This window comes from Heterodontus francisci, chromosome 25 (assembly GCF_036365525.1).
Source record: "Heterodontus francisci isolate sHetFra1 chromosome 25, sHetFra1.hap1, whole genome shotgun sequence".
NCBI classification, from domain to species: Eukaryota; Metazoa; Chordata; class Chondrichthyes; order Heterodontiformes; family Heterodontidae; genus Heterodontus; species Heterodontus francisci.
The window spans coordinates 69,755,906-69,774,366 of NC_090395.1; the positions used below are offsets into that span (position 1 = coordinate 69,755,906).

Here is an 18,461-nt window from a genome sequence, read left to right on the forward strand (position 1 = left end):
ATATAGGAGGTATGATCAGTAAGTTCGCAGATGACATGAAAATTGGTGATGTCGTAAATAATGAGGAGGAAAGCTTTAGATTACAGGACGTTATAGATGGGCTGGTAAGATGGGCAGAGCAGTGGCAGATGGAATTTAATCCTGAGAAGTGTGAGATGATGCATTTTGGGAGGACTAACAAGGCAAGGGAATATACAATGGATGGCAGGACCCTAGGAAGTACAGAGGGTCAGAGGGACCTTGGTGTACTTGTCCATAGATCACTGAAGGCAGCAGCACAGGTAGATAAGGTGGTTCGGAAGGCATATGGGATATTTGCCTTTATTAGCCGAGGCATAGGATATAAGAGCAGGGAGGTTATGACGGAGATGTATAAAATGCTGGTTAGGCCACAGCTGGAGTACTGTGTACAGTTCTGGTCGCCACACTATAGGAAGGATGTGATTGCACTGGAGAGGGTGCAGAGGAGATTCACCAGGATGTTGCCTGGGCTGGAGCATTTCAGCTATGAAGAGAGACTGGATAGGTTAGAGTTGTTTTCCTTAGAGCAGAGAAGGCTGAGGGGGGACCTGATTGAGATATACAGAATTATGAGGGGCATTGATAGGATAGATAGGAAGAAAAGTTTTTTTCTTAGCGGAGGGGTCAATAACCAGGGGGCATAGTTTTAAGGTAAGGGGCAGGAGGTTTAGAGGGGATCTGAGGAAAAACACTTTCACCCAGAGGGTGGTTGAAATCTGGAACACACTGCCTGAAGGGCTGGTAGAGGCAGGAACCCTCAACATTTAAGAAGTATTTAGATGAGCACTTGAAACGTCATAGCATACAAGGCTACGAGCCAAATGCTGGAAAATGGGATTAGAACAGATGGGTGCTTGATGGCCGGCACAAACACGATGGGCCGAAGGGCCTGTTTCTGTGCTGTATAACTCTATGCGTTATGACTCTAAGCACATGAGGGAGAAAGGAATAGATGGTTATGCTAATCGAGTTACTTGAGGGAGGCTGGTAGGAAGCTTGAGGGGAGCATGTACTGATTGGGCTGAATGGCCTGATTCTGAGTTGTATATTCTATGTAACTCTATGTAATAACAAATCACTGTCTAAAAAAAAATTCTTATCTCATGCTCTGGTTCTTTTGCCAATGGTCTTAAGTCTGTGTCCTCTAATTACCAACCCCCTAGCCAGTGGAAACAATTTCTCTTTATCTGGGTTCCAGCACCACACCAGGACTTCTGTACAAAAATCAAGGCTGACACACCAGTGCAGTGCTGAGCGAGTGCTGCACTGTCCGAGGGACCATCTTTTAGATGAGATGTTAAACCATGGTCCTGTCTTCCCTCTCAGGTGGATGTAAAATATCTCATGGCACTATCTTGAAGAAGAGCAGGGGAGTTCTCCCCAGTGTCCTGGTCAATATTTACCCCTCAATCAACATCACAAAAAAACAAATTATCACATTGCTGTTTGTGGGAGCTTGCTGTGTGCAATTTGGTTGCCAGGTTTCCTACATTACAGAAGTGACTACACTTCAAATTAGTTCATTGGATGTAAATGCTGTGGGACATTCTGTGTTTTTGTGAAAGGCGCTATGTAAATGCAGGTCTTTCTTTTTGTTTCCTCCAGCAAAACCCCTCATAATTTTGAACACCTCTGTTAAATCTCTCCTTAACTTTTTCTGCTCTGAGGAGAATAACCCCAGCTGCTCCACCATCCTTGTAACTGTAGTCAGTTGTGCCCAGGATTAAGCTTACCTTTTACAGTCACCGACACTCCCATGGCCGCTTCAGACAAGGAACTCTTCTGTTCCCACTTGCCTTCTTCCACGTTGTACATCTCCACAGTTGACAGGGGATTCTGATGGACTCCCACACCCCCGATCACCAATATCTGTTTCCCCAGGGCAGCCACAGCTACCCCCGCTCTCGGTGTGGGCATAGGTGGCAGCGTGGTCCACTGATTAGCCTCCGGGGAGTAAACCTCACAGCTGCTCATCGGGGTCCCATCTTCATCGCAGCCTCCGATGAGGTAAAGCTGCCCCCCACTCTCCACTGGGGTGCAGTAGACCCGGCCAACGGGCAAGGGTGCCAGGGTCTGCCAGTGGAATGACTTGGCGCTGGGCACAGACATGGCATTTGACAGTGTGTGTGAGCAGGATTTCGGCCTCTCTCTCCGTCAAGCAGCCCTGGCAGTTAGAAGACCATCGCGGTGAGCCAGATGCCCTAGTTTATTTTTAGCTTCAGAGACCTTTCTTGCATCAAACGGGAGAAAGAGCCCGTCAACACGAAGAACGTTGAGACTGAAAAGAAGACAAAAAGAAGACAAATGAAGATGGCACTGCTGAAATATGTAGTGTGTGTAAAGGTACTCAACGGCTCCCTCCAATTTTCCTCCCTTGCTCTGACCCATTCTGGGGTACAGTTCCAGGGTGGACTGGTGTGGGTGGTGGGGGGGGGGGGGTGGTTTGTGGAGGAGGTGGAGTTGGTGCGAAGGGTAACCGGTGCCTCATGTAAGCCACCACTTTTCATATGGGAGCCTGGACAGTGAATGACAGGAGGCTGTTCGACTGTGTGTGGCATCACAGCTAAGTCTGACACCAGCTTCACCGTGGACACATAGATACAAGCACGTACTTTACAGCATAGGTCAGCAAATAACCATCAGAAGCAGGAAACTGGCTGCTTTTCTCCTCATTGGATCAGGGTCAATTTGCACCCACTCAGTCCAGGTAACTGAGCGCAGAGGGGGAGAGACAGCCTGTGACCTTCCTGACCCATTGGGCTGTCTTGCATATTGCACATACCCAATGAGCCATCAGCGGGGAGGGGTGCGGGGTGGGGGGGGGGGGGAATGGCTCTACTATTAAAAATGCTTTTTAATCACGTTTAAATGCATTGGGTATACATTTTGGCTTTCTTTGCTTTACTGGAATGCACTGTCATGCTGTAAGCATCTGGTTTAAATTATATCCCTTATAAAGACGTGTCTCTCCAAGTACTTTTGGTATAAATCCTCTTCCCTGAGGCTAATGTTATAAGAAAAACGAGAGGAACATAATTGAAAAGCAAGAAAGTCATGTTAAACTTGTATCGAACCTTGGTTAGATCACACTTGGAGTAATGAACAGTTCTGGTCTCCATATTATAAAAAAGGATGGGCTCTTTTCTCCAAGAAAGAGGAGATTGAAGGATGATCTGATAGAGGTTCTTAAGATTATTAAATTATTAGATGTAGAGAAGATGTTTCCAATTGCAAGCGATAAATAGGGGTCATAAATATAAGATAGTCATTAATAAATCCAATAGGGAATTCAGGAGAAACTTTTTCAGGAGAAATCCAGAGAGTTTTGAGAATATAGAACTTGTTACCACAAGAAATAGTTGAGACAAATAGGGGAAGCTGGATAAGCACATGGGGTGGAAAGGAATAGACGGATATGCTGATGGGGTGAGATGAAGGGTGGGAGGAGGCTAATGTGGAGCACAAACACTGGCATGGCGCAGTTAGACCCAATGGCCTGTTTCTGATGCAGACTCCATGCAATTCGATGTGAACCCAATCCTGCTTTATAAAAATTAAAGAACAAAATACTTGCATTTATATAGTGCCTCTGATGACCTCAGCACCTTCCAAAGCACTTTACAGCCAATGAAGTTCTTTTGAAGTGTAATCACAGTTGTAATGTAGAAAACAAGGCTGCCAATTTGCACACAGCAAGCTCCCACAAACAGCAATGTAATAATAAGCAGATAATCTGTTTTAATGATGTGGTAGAGGATAAATGTTGGCCCAGGATACCGTGGAGAACTCCTCTGCTCTTCTTCAAAATAGTGCCATGGGATCTTTTACATCCACTTGAGGGGGCAGACAGGGCCTTGGTTTAACATCTCATCTGTAAGAAATACTTTCAGTTGCAGTGTATTTTCCGTTCTTCGTTATGTTGGGTCTGAACACTCAGTGTGGAGATGCTCAGCTGTCAGACCCGTCAGCAAGTGGCTCCACCTCACCCTACTCCAATCAGAAACAGTCATGTCAGGGCACCGCAACACCTGATATGTGTGGTCAACCCTCCTCGCCCAAAGTTACATCTGCTATGAAAAACAAGTTTGCTTTTATAATGGGAAAAATATTTTGTCCAACATGGCTTTTGATTTGAGGGTCCGAATTCCAATAATTCCTGATCAACTCTCAGGAGTTGCTGTATCTGTGATTGCATTCCCTGTTTCCATCCTGTAGTATATCCAGGATTGCATCCTATAAATCTGTGAGTTGTTTTATGTTAGTTGCTGTATTCAGCCCAAAATCATGACTGTATTGTGGAAATGAGCCAGATCCTCAACCTCCTGCAGAACTGGAATAGGACAGCCAGCATGACACATTAGACAAGAAAGATGTCACGGCAAGGTGAGAGAAAGATACTGCACACTGCTGTAATATACCACTACAAAATTACGAGCTAACCACTGTGACATAACCAAGATCGACATATTTGTGAAATGATTACTGAACTGAGCAGCATAAAACAGAAAATAAAAAGTAATACAAGAGCAAAATACTGCTGGAGATCTGAAATAAAAACAGAAAAATGCTGGAAATACTCAGCAGGTCTGGCAGCATGTGTGGAGAGAGAAACAGAGTTAATGTTTCAGGTTGGTGATCTTTCGTCAGAAAATAAAATGCTTGCATTCCGACAGTTAATCGAACCTGGGAATTGGTCTGTAATGATAGAATGAATCTACATTTATAATCACTGCTCATCACATCCACGGGACATCCCAAAGTTGTTGCAGACAATTCATTCTTTTTGGAGTGTAATTACTGTTTCTGGACAGGCAAACAGAACAGCCAATTTTCACACAGCAAGGTCCACAGCAGAGTGAGCCTTAGCTCAGAGGTTGGCAATCCTGCCTCTGAGTCAGAAGGTTCGAGTCCCACTCCATACAGCCACCATCAGTGCAAACAAGAGTTCTGGTCTCTGAATACTGGATTGGCTTCCACTGGGTCTTTGGGTCTGGTGGAAGTGCAGTAACTACCTCCCTTGGCTATTGCATCAGATAGGGCACCAGTTTAACAACCCGTCCAAAGAGTAGCAGCTCTCAGTACAATGCTAATGTAAAGCATCAGCACTAGATATTATAGCTATTACGGAACCATGGTTAAGGGATGGGCAGAACTGGCAGCTCAATGTTCCGGAGTACCGATGCTTCCAGCGTGACAGAGGTGGAGGGAAGAGAGGAGGGGGAGTTGCACTATTGATTAAGAAGGACATCACGGCAATACTTAGAGAGGATATCCCAGGGGGAACGTCCAGCGAGGCCATATGGGTAGAACTTAGAAATAAGAAAGGGGTGATCACTTTGATGGGATTATACTATAGGCCCCCCAATAGTCAGAGGGAAGTGGAGGAGCATATATGTAGTGAAATCACAGATAGGTGTAGGAATTATAGGGTTGTAATAGTAGGTGATTTTAACTTCCCTAATATTGACTGGGACTGCCTTACTGCTAAGAGATCAGATGGGGAAGAATTTGTTAAGTGTATCCAGGATAGTTTTCTGAAGCAGTATGTGGACAGCCCTACTAGAGAAGGGACTACACTCGACCTCCTCTTAGGAAATGAGGCTGGGCAGGTGGTTGATGTGTCAGTGGGGGAGCACTTTGGGACCAGTGACCATAACTCTATTAGCTTCAAGGTAGTTATGGAAAAGGATAGGACTGGTCCTCAGGTTGAAGTTCTAAATTGGGGAAGGCTAATTTCGATGGCATCAGACAGGAACTCTCAAAAGTTGAATAGGAGAGGCTGTTTACAGGTAAAGGGACGTCTGGCAAGTGGGAGGCTTTTAAAAGTGAGATAGGAAGAGTTCAGGGCCAGCATGTTCCTGTTAGATGGAAGGGCAAGGCTGGCATGTTTAGGGAACCTTGGTTGACGAGGGATATTGAGGGTCTGGTCAGGACAAAGAAGGAGGCATATGTCAGGTATAGGCAGCTGGGATCAAGCAAGTCCCTCGAGGAGTATAGGGGTTGTAGGAGTACACTTAAGAAGGAAATTAGGAGGGCGGCACAGTGACGCAGTGGTTAGCACCGCAGCCTCACAGCTCCAGCGACCTGGGTTCAATTCTGGGTACTGCCTGTGTGGAGTTTGCAAGTTCTCCCTGTGTCTGCGTGGGTTTCCTCCGGGTGCTCCGGTTTCCTCCCACAGCCAAAAGACTTGCAGGTTGATAGGTAAATTGGCCATTATAAATTGCCCCTAGTATAGGTAGGTGGTAGGGAAATATAGGGACAGGTGAGGATGTGGTAGGAATATGGGATTAGTGTAGGATTAGTATAAAATGGGTGGTTAATGGTTGGCACAGACTCGGTGAGCCGAAGGGCCTGTTTCAGTGCTGTATATCTAAATCTAAAAATCTAAAAGGGGCCATGAGATTTCCCTGGCAGATAAGATAAATGAGAATCCTAAAAGATTCTATATGTATATTAAGAGTAAAAGGGTAGCCCCTTAAGGATCAGTATGGTAATCTATGTGTGGAGCCACGGGAAATGGGCGAGGTCTTAAATCAATATTTCTCGTCTGTATTTACCGTGGAGAAGGTCATGGAAGCTAATGAGTTCAAGGGAGGGAACAGCGATATCCTGGAGCATATCAACATTACAAAGGAGGAGGTGTTGGAGGTTTTGAAGCGCATTAAGGTGGATAAATCCCCAGGGCCTGACCAGGTGTATCCTAGGATGCTATGGGAAGCAAGGGAGGAGATTGCTGGGGCCCTGGCAGAGATTTTTGTATCATCGTTAGCCACGGGTGAGGTACCGGAAGACTGGAGGATAGCGAATTTTTTATTTATTTATTTATTTTTATTTTGTGCCTTTGTTTAAGAAGGGCAGCAGGGATAAGCCAGGGAACTACAGGCCAGTGAGCCTTATATCAGTAGTGGGAAAGTTATTGGAAGGGATTCTGAGAGACAGGATTTATATGCATTTGGAAAGGCATGGTCTGATTAGGGATAGTCAGCATGGCTTTGTGTGTGGGAAATCATGTCTCACGAACTTGATTGAGTTTTTCGAGGAGGTGACCATTCAGATTGACGAGGGCAGGGCGATGGACGTTGTCTACATGGACAAGGTCCCGCATGGTAGGCTGGTCCAGAAGGTTCAAACACATGGGATCCAGGGTGAGCTAGCCAATTGGATACAAAATTGGCTTGGTGATAGGAGGCAGAGGGTGGTAGTGGAGGGTTGTTTTTCAGATTGGAGGCCGGTGACCAGTGGTGTGCCGCAGGGATCGGTGCTGGGCCCTCTGTTGTTTGTCATATATATTAATGACCTGGATGTGAATGTAGGGGGCATGATTAGTAAGTTTGCAGACGACACCAAAATTGGTGATATAGTGGATAGTGAAGAAGGTTGTCTAAGGTTACAATAGGATATAGATAAACTGGGAATGTGGGCAAGGGATTGGCAAATGGAATTTAACGCAGACAAGTGCGAAGTGATGCATTTTGGGAAGTTAAACCAGGGCAGGACATATACAGTGAATGGCAGGGCCCTGGGGAGTGTTGTTGAGCAGAGAGACCTTGGGGTGTAAGTACATAGTTCCCTGAAAGTGGCAACACAGGTAGACAGGGTGGTGAAGAAGGCGTATGGAATGCTTGCCTTCATCGGCCAAGGCATTGAGTACAACAGTTGGGACTCTTGTTGCTGTACATAATGTTGGTGAGGCCGCATTTGGAGTACTGTGTGCAGTTCTGGTCGCTGCACTACAGGAAGGATGTGATTAAGCTAGAGAGGGTGCAGAAAAGATGCACAAGGATGTTGCCTGATCTGGAGGGCTTGAGTTATAAAGAGAGATTGGATAGGCTGGGTCTGTTTTCCCTGGAGCAAAGGAGGCTGAGAGGGGACATGATAGAGGTATATAAAATTATGAGAGGCATAGATAGGGTAGATAGCCAGAGTCTGTTTCCCATGGTAGGGGTGACTAAAACTAGAGGGCATAGATTTAAGGTGAGAGGGAGGAGGTTTAAAGGGGTAAATTTTTCACACAAAGAATAGTGGGTATCTGGAATGAGCTGCCTGAGGAGGTGGTGGAGTCAGGAACAGTAGCGACATTTAAGAGGCATCTGGACAGGGACTTGAATGAGCAAGGCATAGAGGGATATGGAATTAATGTAGGCAGGTGGGATTAGTATTGATAGACATTATGGTCGGCATGGACGCGGTGGACCGAAGGGCCTGTTTCTATGCTGTACGACTCTTTGACTCTATGACTCTAGATCATGCCTCCAATCTCTTGATTGGTAGTTGAATGAAGATCCAACTAATGCGAAGGTGAGAGAGATGTGTACTAAGCCAAGCTACCACTGCATGGGTCACCAGTCTGTTACTTTTACCCAGTAGGCCATTGGGGAGAAGCATGGGAATTGCTGAACAATAAAAGACCAGGGTCTGTCTAGTTTACTTTCTACCATCCTGATAGTGACATGATACAATGATAATGGAGTTATTGACTAATCACATTGATCAATCTCTATCAATGAGTCCACAACAGACCCAGACATGAGGTGGGGAAAACCCCCAGTGGTGGAGAGCTTTGGAAACCATAGATCCAAACTCACCTGTTTCTCCCGACTTCACTCCACTTACCACACATTGTGTCTTAAATTATTCAGGTATTCCAAAATGTTATTTCCTGAAAGATGCCTGTTCCATAGGTTGACTACTCACTAACTGAAACATTTGTTTCCACAGAATTCACTCCTCTTCCCGCCCCATTTAAACATGACATTGTTTCCAAAAGTGACAGACACTTCTAACTACTCAATGGAACCGACTCTTAATTGTGGAACAGTCAGATCTGAATCTGTGTAGTTTGCTATCCACCACAAACTTTTACCCAGAAGACAATGTGCACAGGAGATAACATAAGCACGCATTTCATTCTCTCAACTGACGACTGGCTGTCTCGGATTTCCAAAGCCTCTGATCTGGGTCCAATAACACATCGCAATAGTTATAGCGCTTTGACTAAGTCTATTTTTGCGTGGTTGGTTTCTCTCGTGGTAGCGTCAGGGTTAAGTGCACGAAAGCTCCTGTCTTCTTCACTTACTTTCAGCAATGACGAGGAATCTTAACAACAGCTGATGTCACGTTGTGAGCTTCTGTAGCCAGGCAACAGATTCTTTGCCCCACACTCCACCACCCCACCCCCCACCGTCTTTGATAACCTGTCACTTCTCCACTGAATAATCCCATCACGTGTAATTCATCTGCAGCAACCTGCCCCAAGCATTGTTGACTTGACAAATGCAGAAGGTGACAGCAGTTTCCATCTTGACTCTGCAGTGAGTGAAGAGCTGAATTTCTCAGCTCGTTTCTAGCACAGCATCTAATGAAGTCTTCCTCACATAATGCAGTAGTCATTGTATTGGATTTCACATCACTTACCAGATGAAATGTTCTCTGAACAGGTCGTAACGACTGGCCCCGTGAGGTGGTGCAGGCAGGATCACACTCGGAATCTTGTACAGTCACCATTTCAGTTATGTAGAATAATTTATGAGCGTGCATCCTGGGAATTTGAACAAAACATGGGGATAAAAACACACCTCCAATTTTCTCCAGGACAGCGTACAGTTCCACAGGATGATGGTTCTCTTCTGGCACCTCACTCTGGCGTCCAATCATCATGTGTGAGTCTACATAGTGAATGTCAGGAGGTTATTTGACTGGGGGAAGGGCACATCACAAGTCATGTCTGATGCTGTCCTTGCCTGTCTCCCATACAGGCACACTTTCCAACAGGGACTGGAGCTGGTGGGGGCTGCGTGGTGTTAATGGGCACAGTAGTTTAATGGCTAGGAATCCACAAAAACAAAAGTTGCCCTCTGAATTGGCTTCAAGAAGAAGGCTCACCACCACCGGCTTCTCAGAGCAAATAGGGATGGGCAACAAATGGCAGCCTTTCCAGAAATACCCACATCCCAAAAATGAGTTTTTCAAAGAATGTTCTCCCCCTCATCCCCACAAATCTAGGTGCATCTAAGCTACTGCCATACAGGACCATCTGGATATGCATTATACTCTTAGATGCCAATTCTGACCGTTAAACTAGAGATTGAAGCACAACTCAAGGTCTAACCATTGGTCTGCTAGATCCTATCTATGGGCACAGGTCTTAGTTTTCCAGACGGAATTTGCTGGTTTGCCCAGTTTTAGTTCTATGGGGCTGGGGGTTTGGAAAAGGTTGTTCTTTGCACTGCTACCTCATTGATGAATAAGTTCTAAATCAGAACACCGATTTGCATCGGCAACTTGAGGTAATACAAATTAATGGGAACATGGGTTTAAACTCTATCTATGGCAAATGAAACTCCATGGATACAACTTTCAGCTTATGTAGGCTGTTGGAGCTCAGCTCCTCATCTGATTCTAGCCTCAGAGATTGGACACTCCTACCCCAATGTACATTAAAAAAGGACAAACTTGCATTTATATTGTGCCTTGCACTATCTCAGAAGGTCCCAAAGTGCTTTATGGCCAATGAAGTACATTTTGAAGAGCAGTCACTGTTGCAATTTTGTTTTTATTCATTCATGGGATGTGGGCGTCACTGGCTATGCCAGCATTTATTGCCCATCCCAATTGCCCTTGAGAAGGTGGTGGTGAGCTGCCTTCTTGAACCGCTGCAGTCCATGTGAGGTAGGTACACCCACAGTGCTGTTAGGAAGGGAGTTGCAGGATTTTGACCCAGCGACAGTGAAGGAACGACAATATAGTTCCAAGTCAGGATGGTGTGTGACTTGGAGGGGAACTTGCAGGTGGTGATGTTCCCATGCATTTGCTGCTCTTGTCCTTCTAGTTGGTAGAGGTCGCGGGTTTGGAAGGTGCTGTCTAAGGAGCCTTGGTGCGTTGCTGCAGTGTATCTTGTAGATGGTACACACTGTTGCCACTGTGCGTCGGTGGTGGAGGGAGTGAATGTTTGTGTATGGTGTGCCAATCAAGCGGGCTGCTTTGTTCTGGATGGTGTCAATCTTCTTGAGTGTTGTTAGAGCTGCACCCATCCAGGCAAGTGGAGAATATTCCATCACACTCCTGACTTGTGCCTTGTAGATGGTGGACAGGCTTTGGGGAGTCAGGAGGTGAGTTACTCGCCGCAGGATTCCTCGCCTCTGACCTGCTCTTGTAGCCACGGTATTTATATGGCTACTCCAGTTCAGTTTCTGGTCAATGGTAGCCCCTAGGATGTTGATAGTGGGGGATTCAGTGATGGTAATGCCATTGAATGGCATGGGGAGATGGTTAGATTCTCTCTTGTTGGAGATGGTCATTGCCTGGCACTTGTGTGGCGCAAATGTTACTTGCCACTTACCAGCCCAAGCCTGGATATTGTCCAGGTCTTGCTGCATTTCTACACGGACTGCTTCAGTATTTGAGGAGTCGCGAATGGTGCTGAACATTGTGCAATCATCAGTGAACATCCCCACTTCTGACCTTATGATTGAAGGAAGGTCATTGATGAAGCAGCAGAAGGTGGTTGGGCCTAGGACACTACCCTGAGGAACTCCTGCAGTGATGTCCTAGAGCTCAGATGATTGACCTCCAACAACCACAGCCATCTTCCTTTGCGCTAGGTATGACTCTAACCAGCAGAGAGTTTTCCCCCGATTCCCAAAGTAGGAAATGCGCCAACCAATATTTGCACAGCAAGCTCCCACAAAGCATTTAAATATCATTTGTTTTTTTAGCTGTTGGTTGAGGGAGAAATATTGGTCAGGACACCAGGATTAACTCCACAGCTCTTTATTGAATATTGCCAGGGGATCTTTTCCATCCACCTGAGGGGCAGACTGGGCCACAGTTTAACATCTCACCTGACAGCACAGCACTCCCTCAGTAAATGAAGAAAAACTGACTTGCATTTACATAGTAAGAACAAAAAGTGCTGGAAATACTCAGCAGGTTTGGCAGCATCCGCAGTATTTTGCTCTTATTTTTCTGCATTTATATAGTGCCTTTCACAACAGCAGGATGTCCCAAAGCACCTTACAGCCAACGGAGTACTTTTTGAAGTGTAGTAACTATTGTAATGTGTGAAATGCGGGAGCCAATTTGCGCGCAGCAAGTTCCCACAAACAGCAATGTGACAATGACCAGATAATCTGTTTTTGTGATGTGGAGTGAGGGATAAATATTGGCCAGGACACCAGGGAGAACTCCCCTGCTCTTCTTCAAAATAGTGCCATAGGATCTTTTACGTCCAGCTGAGAGGGCAGACAGGCCCTTTGTTTAAAGTCTCATCCAAAAGACAATATCTACAACAGTGCAGCACTCCCTCAGTACTGCACTGGAGTATCAGCCTTGATTTCCGTGCTTAACTCTCTGTGAGACTTGAACTCACAACTTACTAACTCAAAGTAGATCCGGATGCCTTGCAACAAGATGTTACTTGGATCAAGAATTTATGCATCGAGAATGAATTAGAATATTAAACTGGTACTAAAGCAGGTGATGTAATTAATAATACCCAATGAGAATGTTGGGTTGCTGAGTGAACTCGAGTAATCTCAAAGGAGCAAACTGTAGACCAAGAGTCCAATTTCAACAATTAAACTCCACTTATTTCCCTATTTACATCTGTCTCTCATGATTTAGAACTGTTAGTTATTTAACTTGATTCCCTCTGCACCCCCGCTCCCGCCATCCCGCACCCCACCCCCCGTTACCCCTCTGGTTTTGGACTGTGAGAAAGAAAAAACTTCAATTTATATAGCACCTTTCACATCCTCAGCTGTTCCAAAATAGTTCCTATCCAATGAATTGCATTTTCAAGAGTAGTTCCTGTTGGCATGTAGCAAAACACAGCAGCCAACTTGTGTGCTCAGCAAGAGTCCACAAGCAACAATGAAATGAATGGCCAGAAATTCTATTATAATGGCATTGGTTGCAGAACAAATGCTGACCAGGACACTGGAAGAATTCCCTGCTCTTTGGAAAATGTGCCACAGGTTCTTTTGTATCTACCTGAACAGACAGACAAGGTCCTCAGGTTATCGTCCCATCTGAAAGACAGCAACTCCAAGAGTGCTGACACCGCTGAAGTGTCAGCCCAGATTATGAGCACAAACCTTGGATTGAGGCCCAAACCCATAGCCTTCTAACTTAACAGCGTGAATGCTCCCAGCTGAGCCAATGTAGCACTTCTGACTGATTGCCCACCTGCACTGCCATTCACGTTTGCAGACACTCCTTTGGATGGATGCCATGTCTGCTCCCCCGTATGCTAAACCCACAAAAACAATGACATCCTGCAGGATAGACATAGCCCGATTTCCAGGATTACACAATGAATTGACACGACCTTAAAATACTCTCCACTTGCCTGAATGAGTGCAGCTCCACTCAAGAAGCTCAACACCATCCAGGGCAAAGCAGCCCGCTTGATCGGTACCCCATTCACCACCTTCAACATTCACTCCCTCCATCACTGGCGCACAGTGGCTGCACTACAAGATAGACTGCAACAACTCACCAAGGCTCCTTCAACAGCACCTTCCAAATCCACAAACTCTACCACCTAGAAGGACAAGGGCAAGGGGAACACCACCACCTGCAAGTTCCCCTCCAAGCCACAGACCAACCTGACTTGGAATTATATCACCGTTTCCTTCACTGTCACTGGCTCAGAAATTCTGGAACTTCCTCCCTAACAGCACTCTGGGTACACCGGCTGTGCAGTGGTTCAAGAAGAAACAGGTATCTTATTGTACTGTACATGTTTTTCCAACAGGTTATCGAGTTTATTATTACCTGATAACGACTGACCTGTTCCATCGGTGATGCTTTTGTTGCAAGTCTGGTGACTGTGAGGCCTGTTAAAACCAATCGGGGAAAAAAATCCCTCAGTCATTTTGCTTCTGGTTACAGCTAGCGAGAAATTACATTCAGAATCATGCACAACACAGCAATAGTTCAAACCACATTGAATAAATTGAACCTTCAGGGTAAATATTCTCTCAACGGTTTAAGATTAACTTGGTCAGCTTCCTTGATGGCTCAGTGAATTTATCCGGTGAACAACAGAACCATGAAGCCCAGGAGGTCCCAGGTTTAATCAACACTCCGGACCAATATCAGTGAGGGCTTTTGCCAAATTGGCCTCAGTGTCCCTGAGATGGGGATGGAATCATGGCCATGGCTCAGTGGGTTGCACTCTCACCTCTGAGTCAAGTGGTTGTAGATTCAGTACCACTCCAGAGAATTGAGCATATAATCCATGCTGACACTCCCAGTGCTGTACTGAGGGAATGCTGCACTGTCAGAGGTGTTGTCTTTCTCATGAGATGTTAAATTGAGGTTCTGTTTGCCTTCTCAGGTGGGATATAAAAGATCCCATGGCACTATTTTGAAGAAGAGCAGGAGCAGTTGTCCCCATGGCCAATATTTATAGAGTCATAGAGTTATACAGCACAGAAACAGGCCCTTCCACCGAACGTGTCTGCGCCGACCATCAAGCACCCATCCAATCTAATCCCATTTTCCAGCACTTGGCCCGTAGCCTTGTATGCTATGATGTTTTAAGTGCTCATCTAAATACTTCTTAAATGTTGTGAGGGTTCCTGCCTCTACCACCCCTTCAGGCAGTGCGTTCCAGATTACAACCATCCTCTGGGGTGAAATTTTTTTTCCTCAAATCCCCTCTAAACCTCCTGCCCCTTACCTTAAATCTATGCCCCCTGGTTATTGACCCCTCTGCTAAGGGAAAAAGTTTCTTTCTATCTATCCTCTCAATACCCCTCATAATTTTGTATACCTCAATCAGGTCCCCCCCTCAGCCTTCTCTGCTCTAAGGAAAACAACCCTAGCCTATCCAGTTTCTCTTCATAGCTGAAATGCTCCAGTCCAGACAACATCCTGGTGAGTCTCCTCTGCACCCTCTCCAAGACAATCACATCCTTCCTATAATGTGGTGACCAGAACTGTACACAGTACTCCAGCTGTGGCCTAACTAGCGTTTTATACAGCTCCATCATAACCTCCCTGCTCTTATATTCTATGCCTCGGCTAATAAAAGCAAGTATCCCATATGCCTTCCTTACCACCTTATCTACCTGTGCTGCTGCCTTCAGTGATCTATGGACAAGTACACCAAGGTCCCTCTGTACTTCCTAGGGTTCTACCATCCATTGTATATTCCCTTGCCTTGTTAGTCCTCCCAAAATGCATCACCTCACACTTCTCAGGATTAAATTCCATCTGCCACTGCTCCACCCATCTTACCAGCCCATCTATATCGTCCTGTAATCTAAGGCTTTCCTTCTCACTATTTACAACACCACCAATTTTCATGGCATCTGCGAACTTACTGATCATACCTCCTATATTCACGTCTAAATCATTCATTATGCCTCAACTGACATCACTAAAACAGATGAACTGGTCATTATCACATTGCTGTTTGTGGGAGCTTGCTGTGTGCAAATTGACTGCCTCATTTTCTACATTATAACAATGACTACACTTCAAATGTACTTCATTGGCTGTAAAATGCTATGGGACATTCTGAGGTGTTGATAGCCCCTGTTTAAATGCAAATTCTTTTTTTCTGTATTTCCTGCTCTTATTCCCTAACCTCCTTGTAGAATGTGTGTGTATGGATGAACGTCAGATCAGCGTTACCTGTGATACCCTCCATGGTGGAAGAACTTACTAACACTTATCCATGAAGAATAGCTTCTCGAGCAAGGTACTGGGATGCAGTTGGCACTTCGCACTTTCCATTAGGCAGGTGCCACTTCACAAAGCTGAGGAGAGAAAACCCTGGTTAAGGAACACAGAGCCCAGTCATATCTTTTGTTCTGCCACCCAGACTGAGGTCACATTCACACATTGCAGACTGGGCAATGACCTTGGACTTTCTGCCTTGAAAGGCTTGGCTCCAAACTGGTGGAACACTTACAGGAGGATTGAACCAAAAGTGTATTTGTATAGACACTGCAAAGTAATTAAATGTCTGGGCCAAAAATACTGGATGATTTAAAAAAGTGTGGAGACAGCTGGTGTGCAGGGAGAGGATACAGCTCCAGAAACTGTGATGAAAGGAAATCTTGTAAGATAATTTAAATAATTTCACTGCTGTAAATGATTGCAGATTAATGCAGCTTAAGGATCTGTTTTTTTCTCTCCTCACTGACGCCACTTACATATGTAATATAAAAGCTGTATTAAAATCTTCCAGCCTCACTGTAGGTGCCTCTTGCAAGGTATTTTCCTTTCGAATTGCTGAAAATAGAGACATGTTGTTGAAGCTTTTCATCTTGCAGTCATCAGGATAATCCTCAAGAATACCAATGTAAGGGTAAACAACAACTTTAAACTGTATGAGAAGAGAGTGCTGATTGGTTGGCAAGTGAACTCTGATTGTTAGAGGCTTTGCCATGGAGAATGCACCAGTTTAAATAATTTCAAAGAAATTTTAAATAAGCCAACATTAGATGTGATTCTGCGATTGGACATTTGCTAAATAATTCTCAGTGTGTTAATAATTACGCTGACAACCAATTTAAGATTGTCAAGAGGGCTCGCAGTGTGGTGCATTTGCGTGTACTGGAAGTTACATATATTAATACACAGGGCCCTGTTCTTTGCAGACAGAAAGAACATGTACAAACATTGCGCCTGTTTCAGCTAAACAAAATAAGTGACAGCCATTTACTGGTTCATTCCTCAGGGCAATGTCTTGACCAATCGGAATCAAGCTGCCTGGTTTAAATTTCAAACAAAGCTTGGCAGTTAACTGTCAGTCACCATAAACTGGTGCATTCTCCATGGCAACGTCTCTACCAATCAGAGTTCATTTGCCAACCAATCAGCACTCTCTTCTCATACAGTATAAAGTTGTTGTTTTCCCTTACGTTGGTATTCTTGCGGATTGTCCTGATGAGTGCAAGACGAAAAGCTTCGACAACATGTCTCTCTTTTCAGCAATTCTCAAGTTCTGTACCACTAAATGACTATTTGTATTTTCCTTTATGACCAGAATCCTTACTCAGCTGTCAGACTCCAGCAACAGCTCAAGGGCAAACTGTATCCCGGTGTTGTGACACCTCAGCAGGAAAAACAACACTTAAAAAAACACAAGTAGTTTTAAAATAGAAAAGCAAAATACTGTGACTGCTGGAAATATGAAATAAAAACACTAAATGCTGCAGATACTCAGCAGGTCGGGCTGCATCTGTGGAGCTAGAAACGGAGTTAGCCTTTCAGCTTGATGACCTTTCATCAGAACTCATGTTAACTCTGTTTCTCTCTTCACAGATGCTGCCAGACTTGCTGAATATTTCCAGTGTGTTCTGTTTTAATTTTAAAATAGCTTTTGTACAAAGTGTTGACTTTTTTTTGGCAAATCACCTATAATTAGATACTAACTAGCAGTCTCACCTAAACAGGCAACAATGATATCACTAAGCTCTAATGGGAATGATAGTATAATGGTTATGTTACTCAACTAAGTAATCCTGGTGTCATGAGTTCAAATCCCACCACAACAGCGGAGGCATTTAGGTTCAGTTAATAAAATACATGAGGAATAAAAAGCTAGCAATAATAACCAGGAAACTATACGGTTGTTGTAAAAACCTATCTGGTTCGTTACTGTCCTTAAGGGAAAGAAATCTGTTGGTCTGCGCTATGTGTGATTCTAGATTGCCATAACATTATAGTTCACTCTGAAATACAACACACTCCATTATATTTAAGAAGATTGCTCACTATTACCTTCTCAAGGGTAATTAGGGGTGGACAATAAATGCTGGCCTTGCCTGCATCTTGTGAATGAACAAAAAACATTTTTGTTAAAAACCTACCTCTTTGACCAAGCTTTTGGTCACCTGCCCTAACATCTCCTTATGTAGCTCAATGTCAAATATTGGTTGCTGACGTTCCTATGAACCACCTTGGGATGTTTGTACTACATTAAAGGTGCTATATAAATGCAAGGTGTTGTTGACATTGGCGCAGTATGAGAAGCTCTTCTGAGGAGATCGTGAAAGGTGATATTTCAGTGACATTGTGAAGGGACCTTGACCCTGAATCCAAGGTGAATTCAAAGTGTTTGACCAGTGATTGTGCTTTAGTGGCTTTACTCAATTCATTGGGCCCATTTCCCATAAACATTATAAATCAGAATTAAGAAGTGTTTAGATTTCAGGAAATCATCAGATACTATGATTTTTTTTGATGAGGGTTTTTAATGGTCTGACTCTGCTGCAGTTGCTTGCATTGATGTGATACAATTCCCGGGTAGGAACAGGAGTCAAGCAATCAACCCATTGAGTCTGTTCATCTACACATCTACCCTCCGTGGTTTCATAACACTTAATACCCTTGCCTAACATTAATCTATCTATCTCTGTTCTGAAATTTTCTATTGACCCGCAGCCTCAACTGACGGAGAGAATTCCAGATTTTCACTA

At 44.5% G+C, this 18,461-nt stretch overlaps 1 protein-coding gene across 6 annotated transcripts in view; it reads right to left on the reverse strand.

Annotated features, from left to right (window-relative positions):
* klhdc8a (kelch domain containing 8A) overlaps nucleotides 1–18,461 on the reverse strand; it is a 40,571-nt gene that overhangs the window by 20,325 nt on the left and 1,785 nt on the right. For 2 of the 6 annotated variants that reach the window (XM_068057470.1, XM_068057464.1), the window contains exons 2-5: nucleotides 15,667–15,791; nucleotides 13,798–13,859; nucleotides 9,436–9,559; nucleotides 1,755–2,299 (exon numbers count right to left, since the gene is read on the reverse strand). In XM_068057470.1, coding sequence (XP_067913571.1) covers nucleotides 1,755–2,130 — 376 coding nt within the window. In that variant the 5' untranslated portion in view covers nucleotides 2,131–2,299; nucleotides 9,436–9,559; nucleotides 13,798–13,859; nucleotides 15,667–15,791. Of the gene's footprint in view, nucleotides 1–1,754; nucleotides 2,300–9,435; nucleotides 9,560–13,519; nucleotides 13,582–13,797; nucleotides 13,860–15,666; nucleotides 15,792–18,461 lie in introns of those variants that run through there. The other 4 variants (XM_068057466.1, XM_068057465.1, XM_068057467.1 and 1 more) reach the window with 4 other exon arrangements.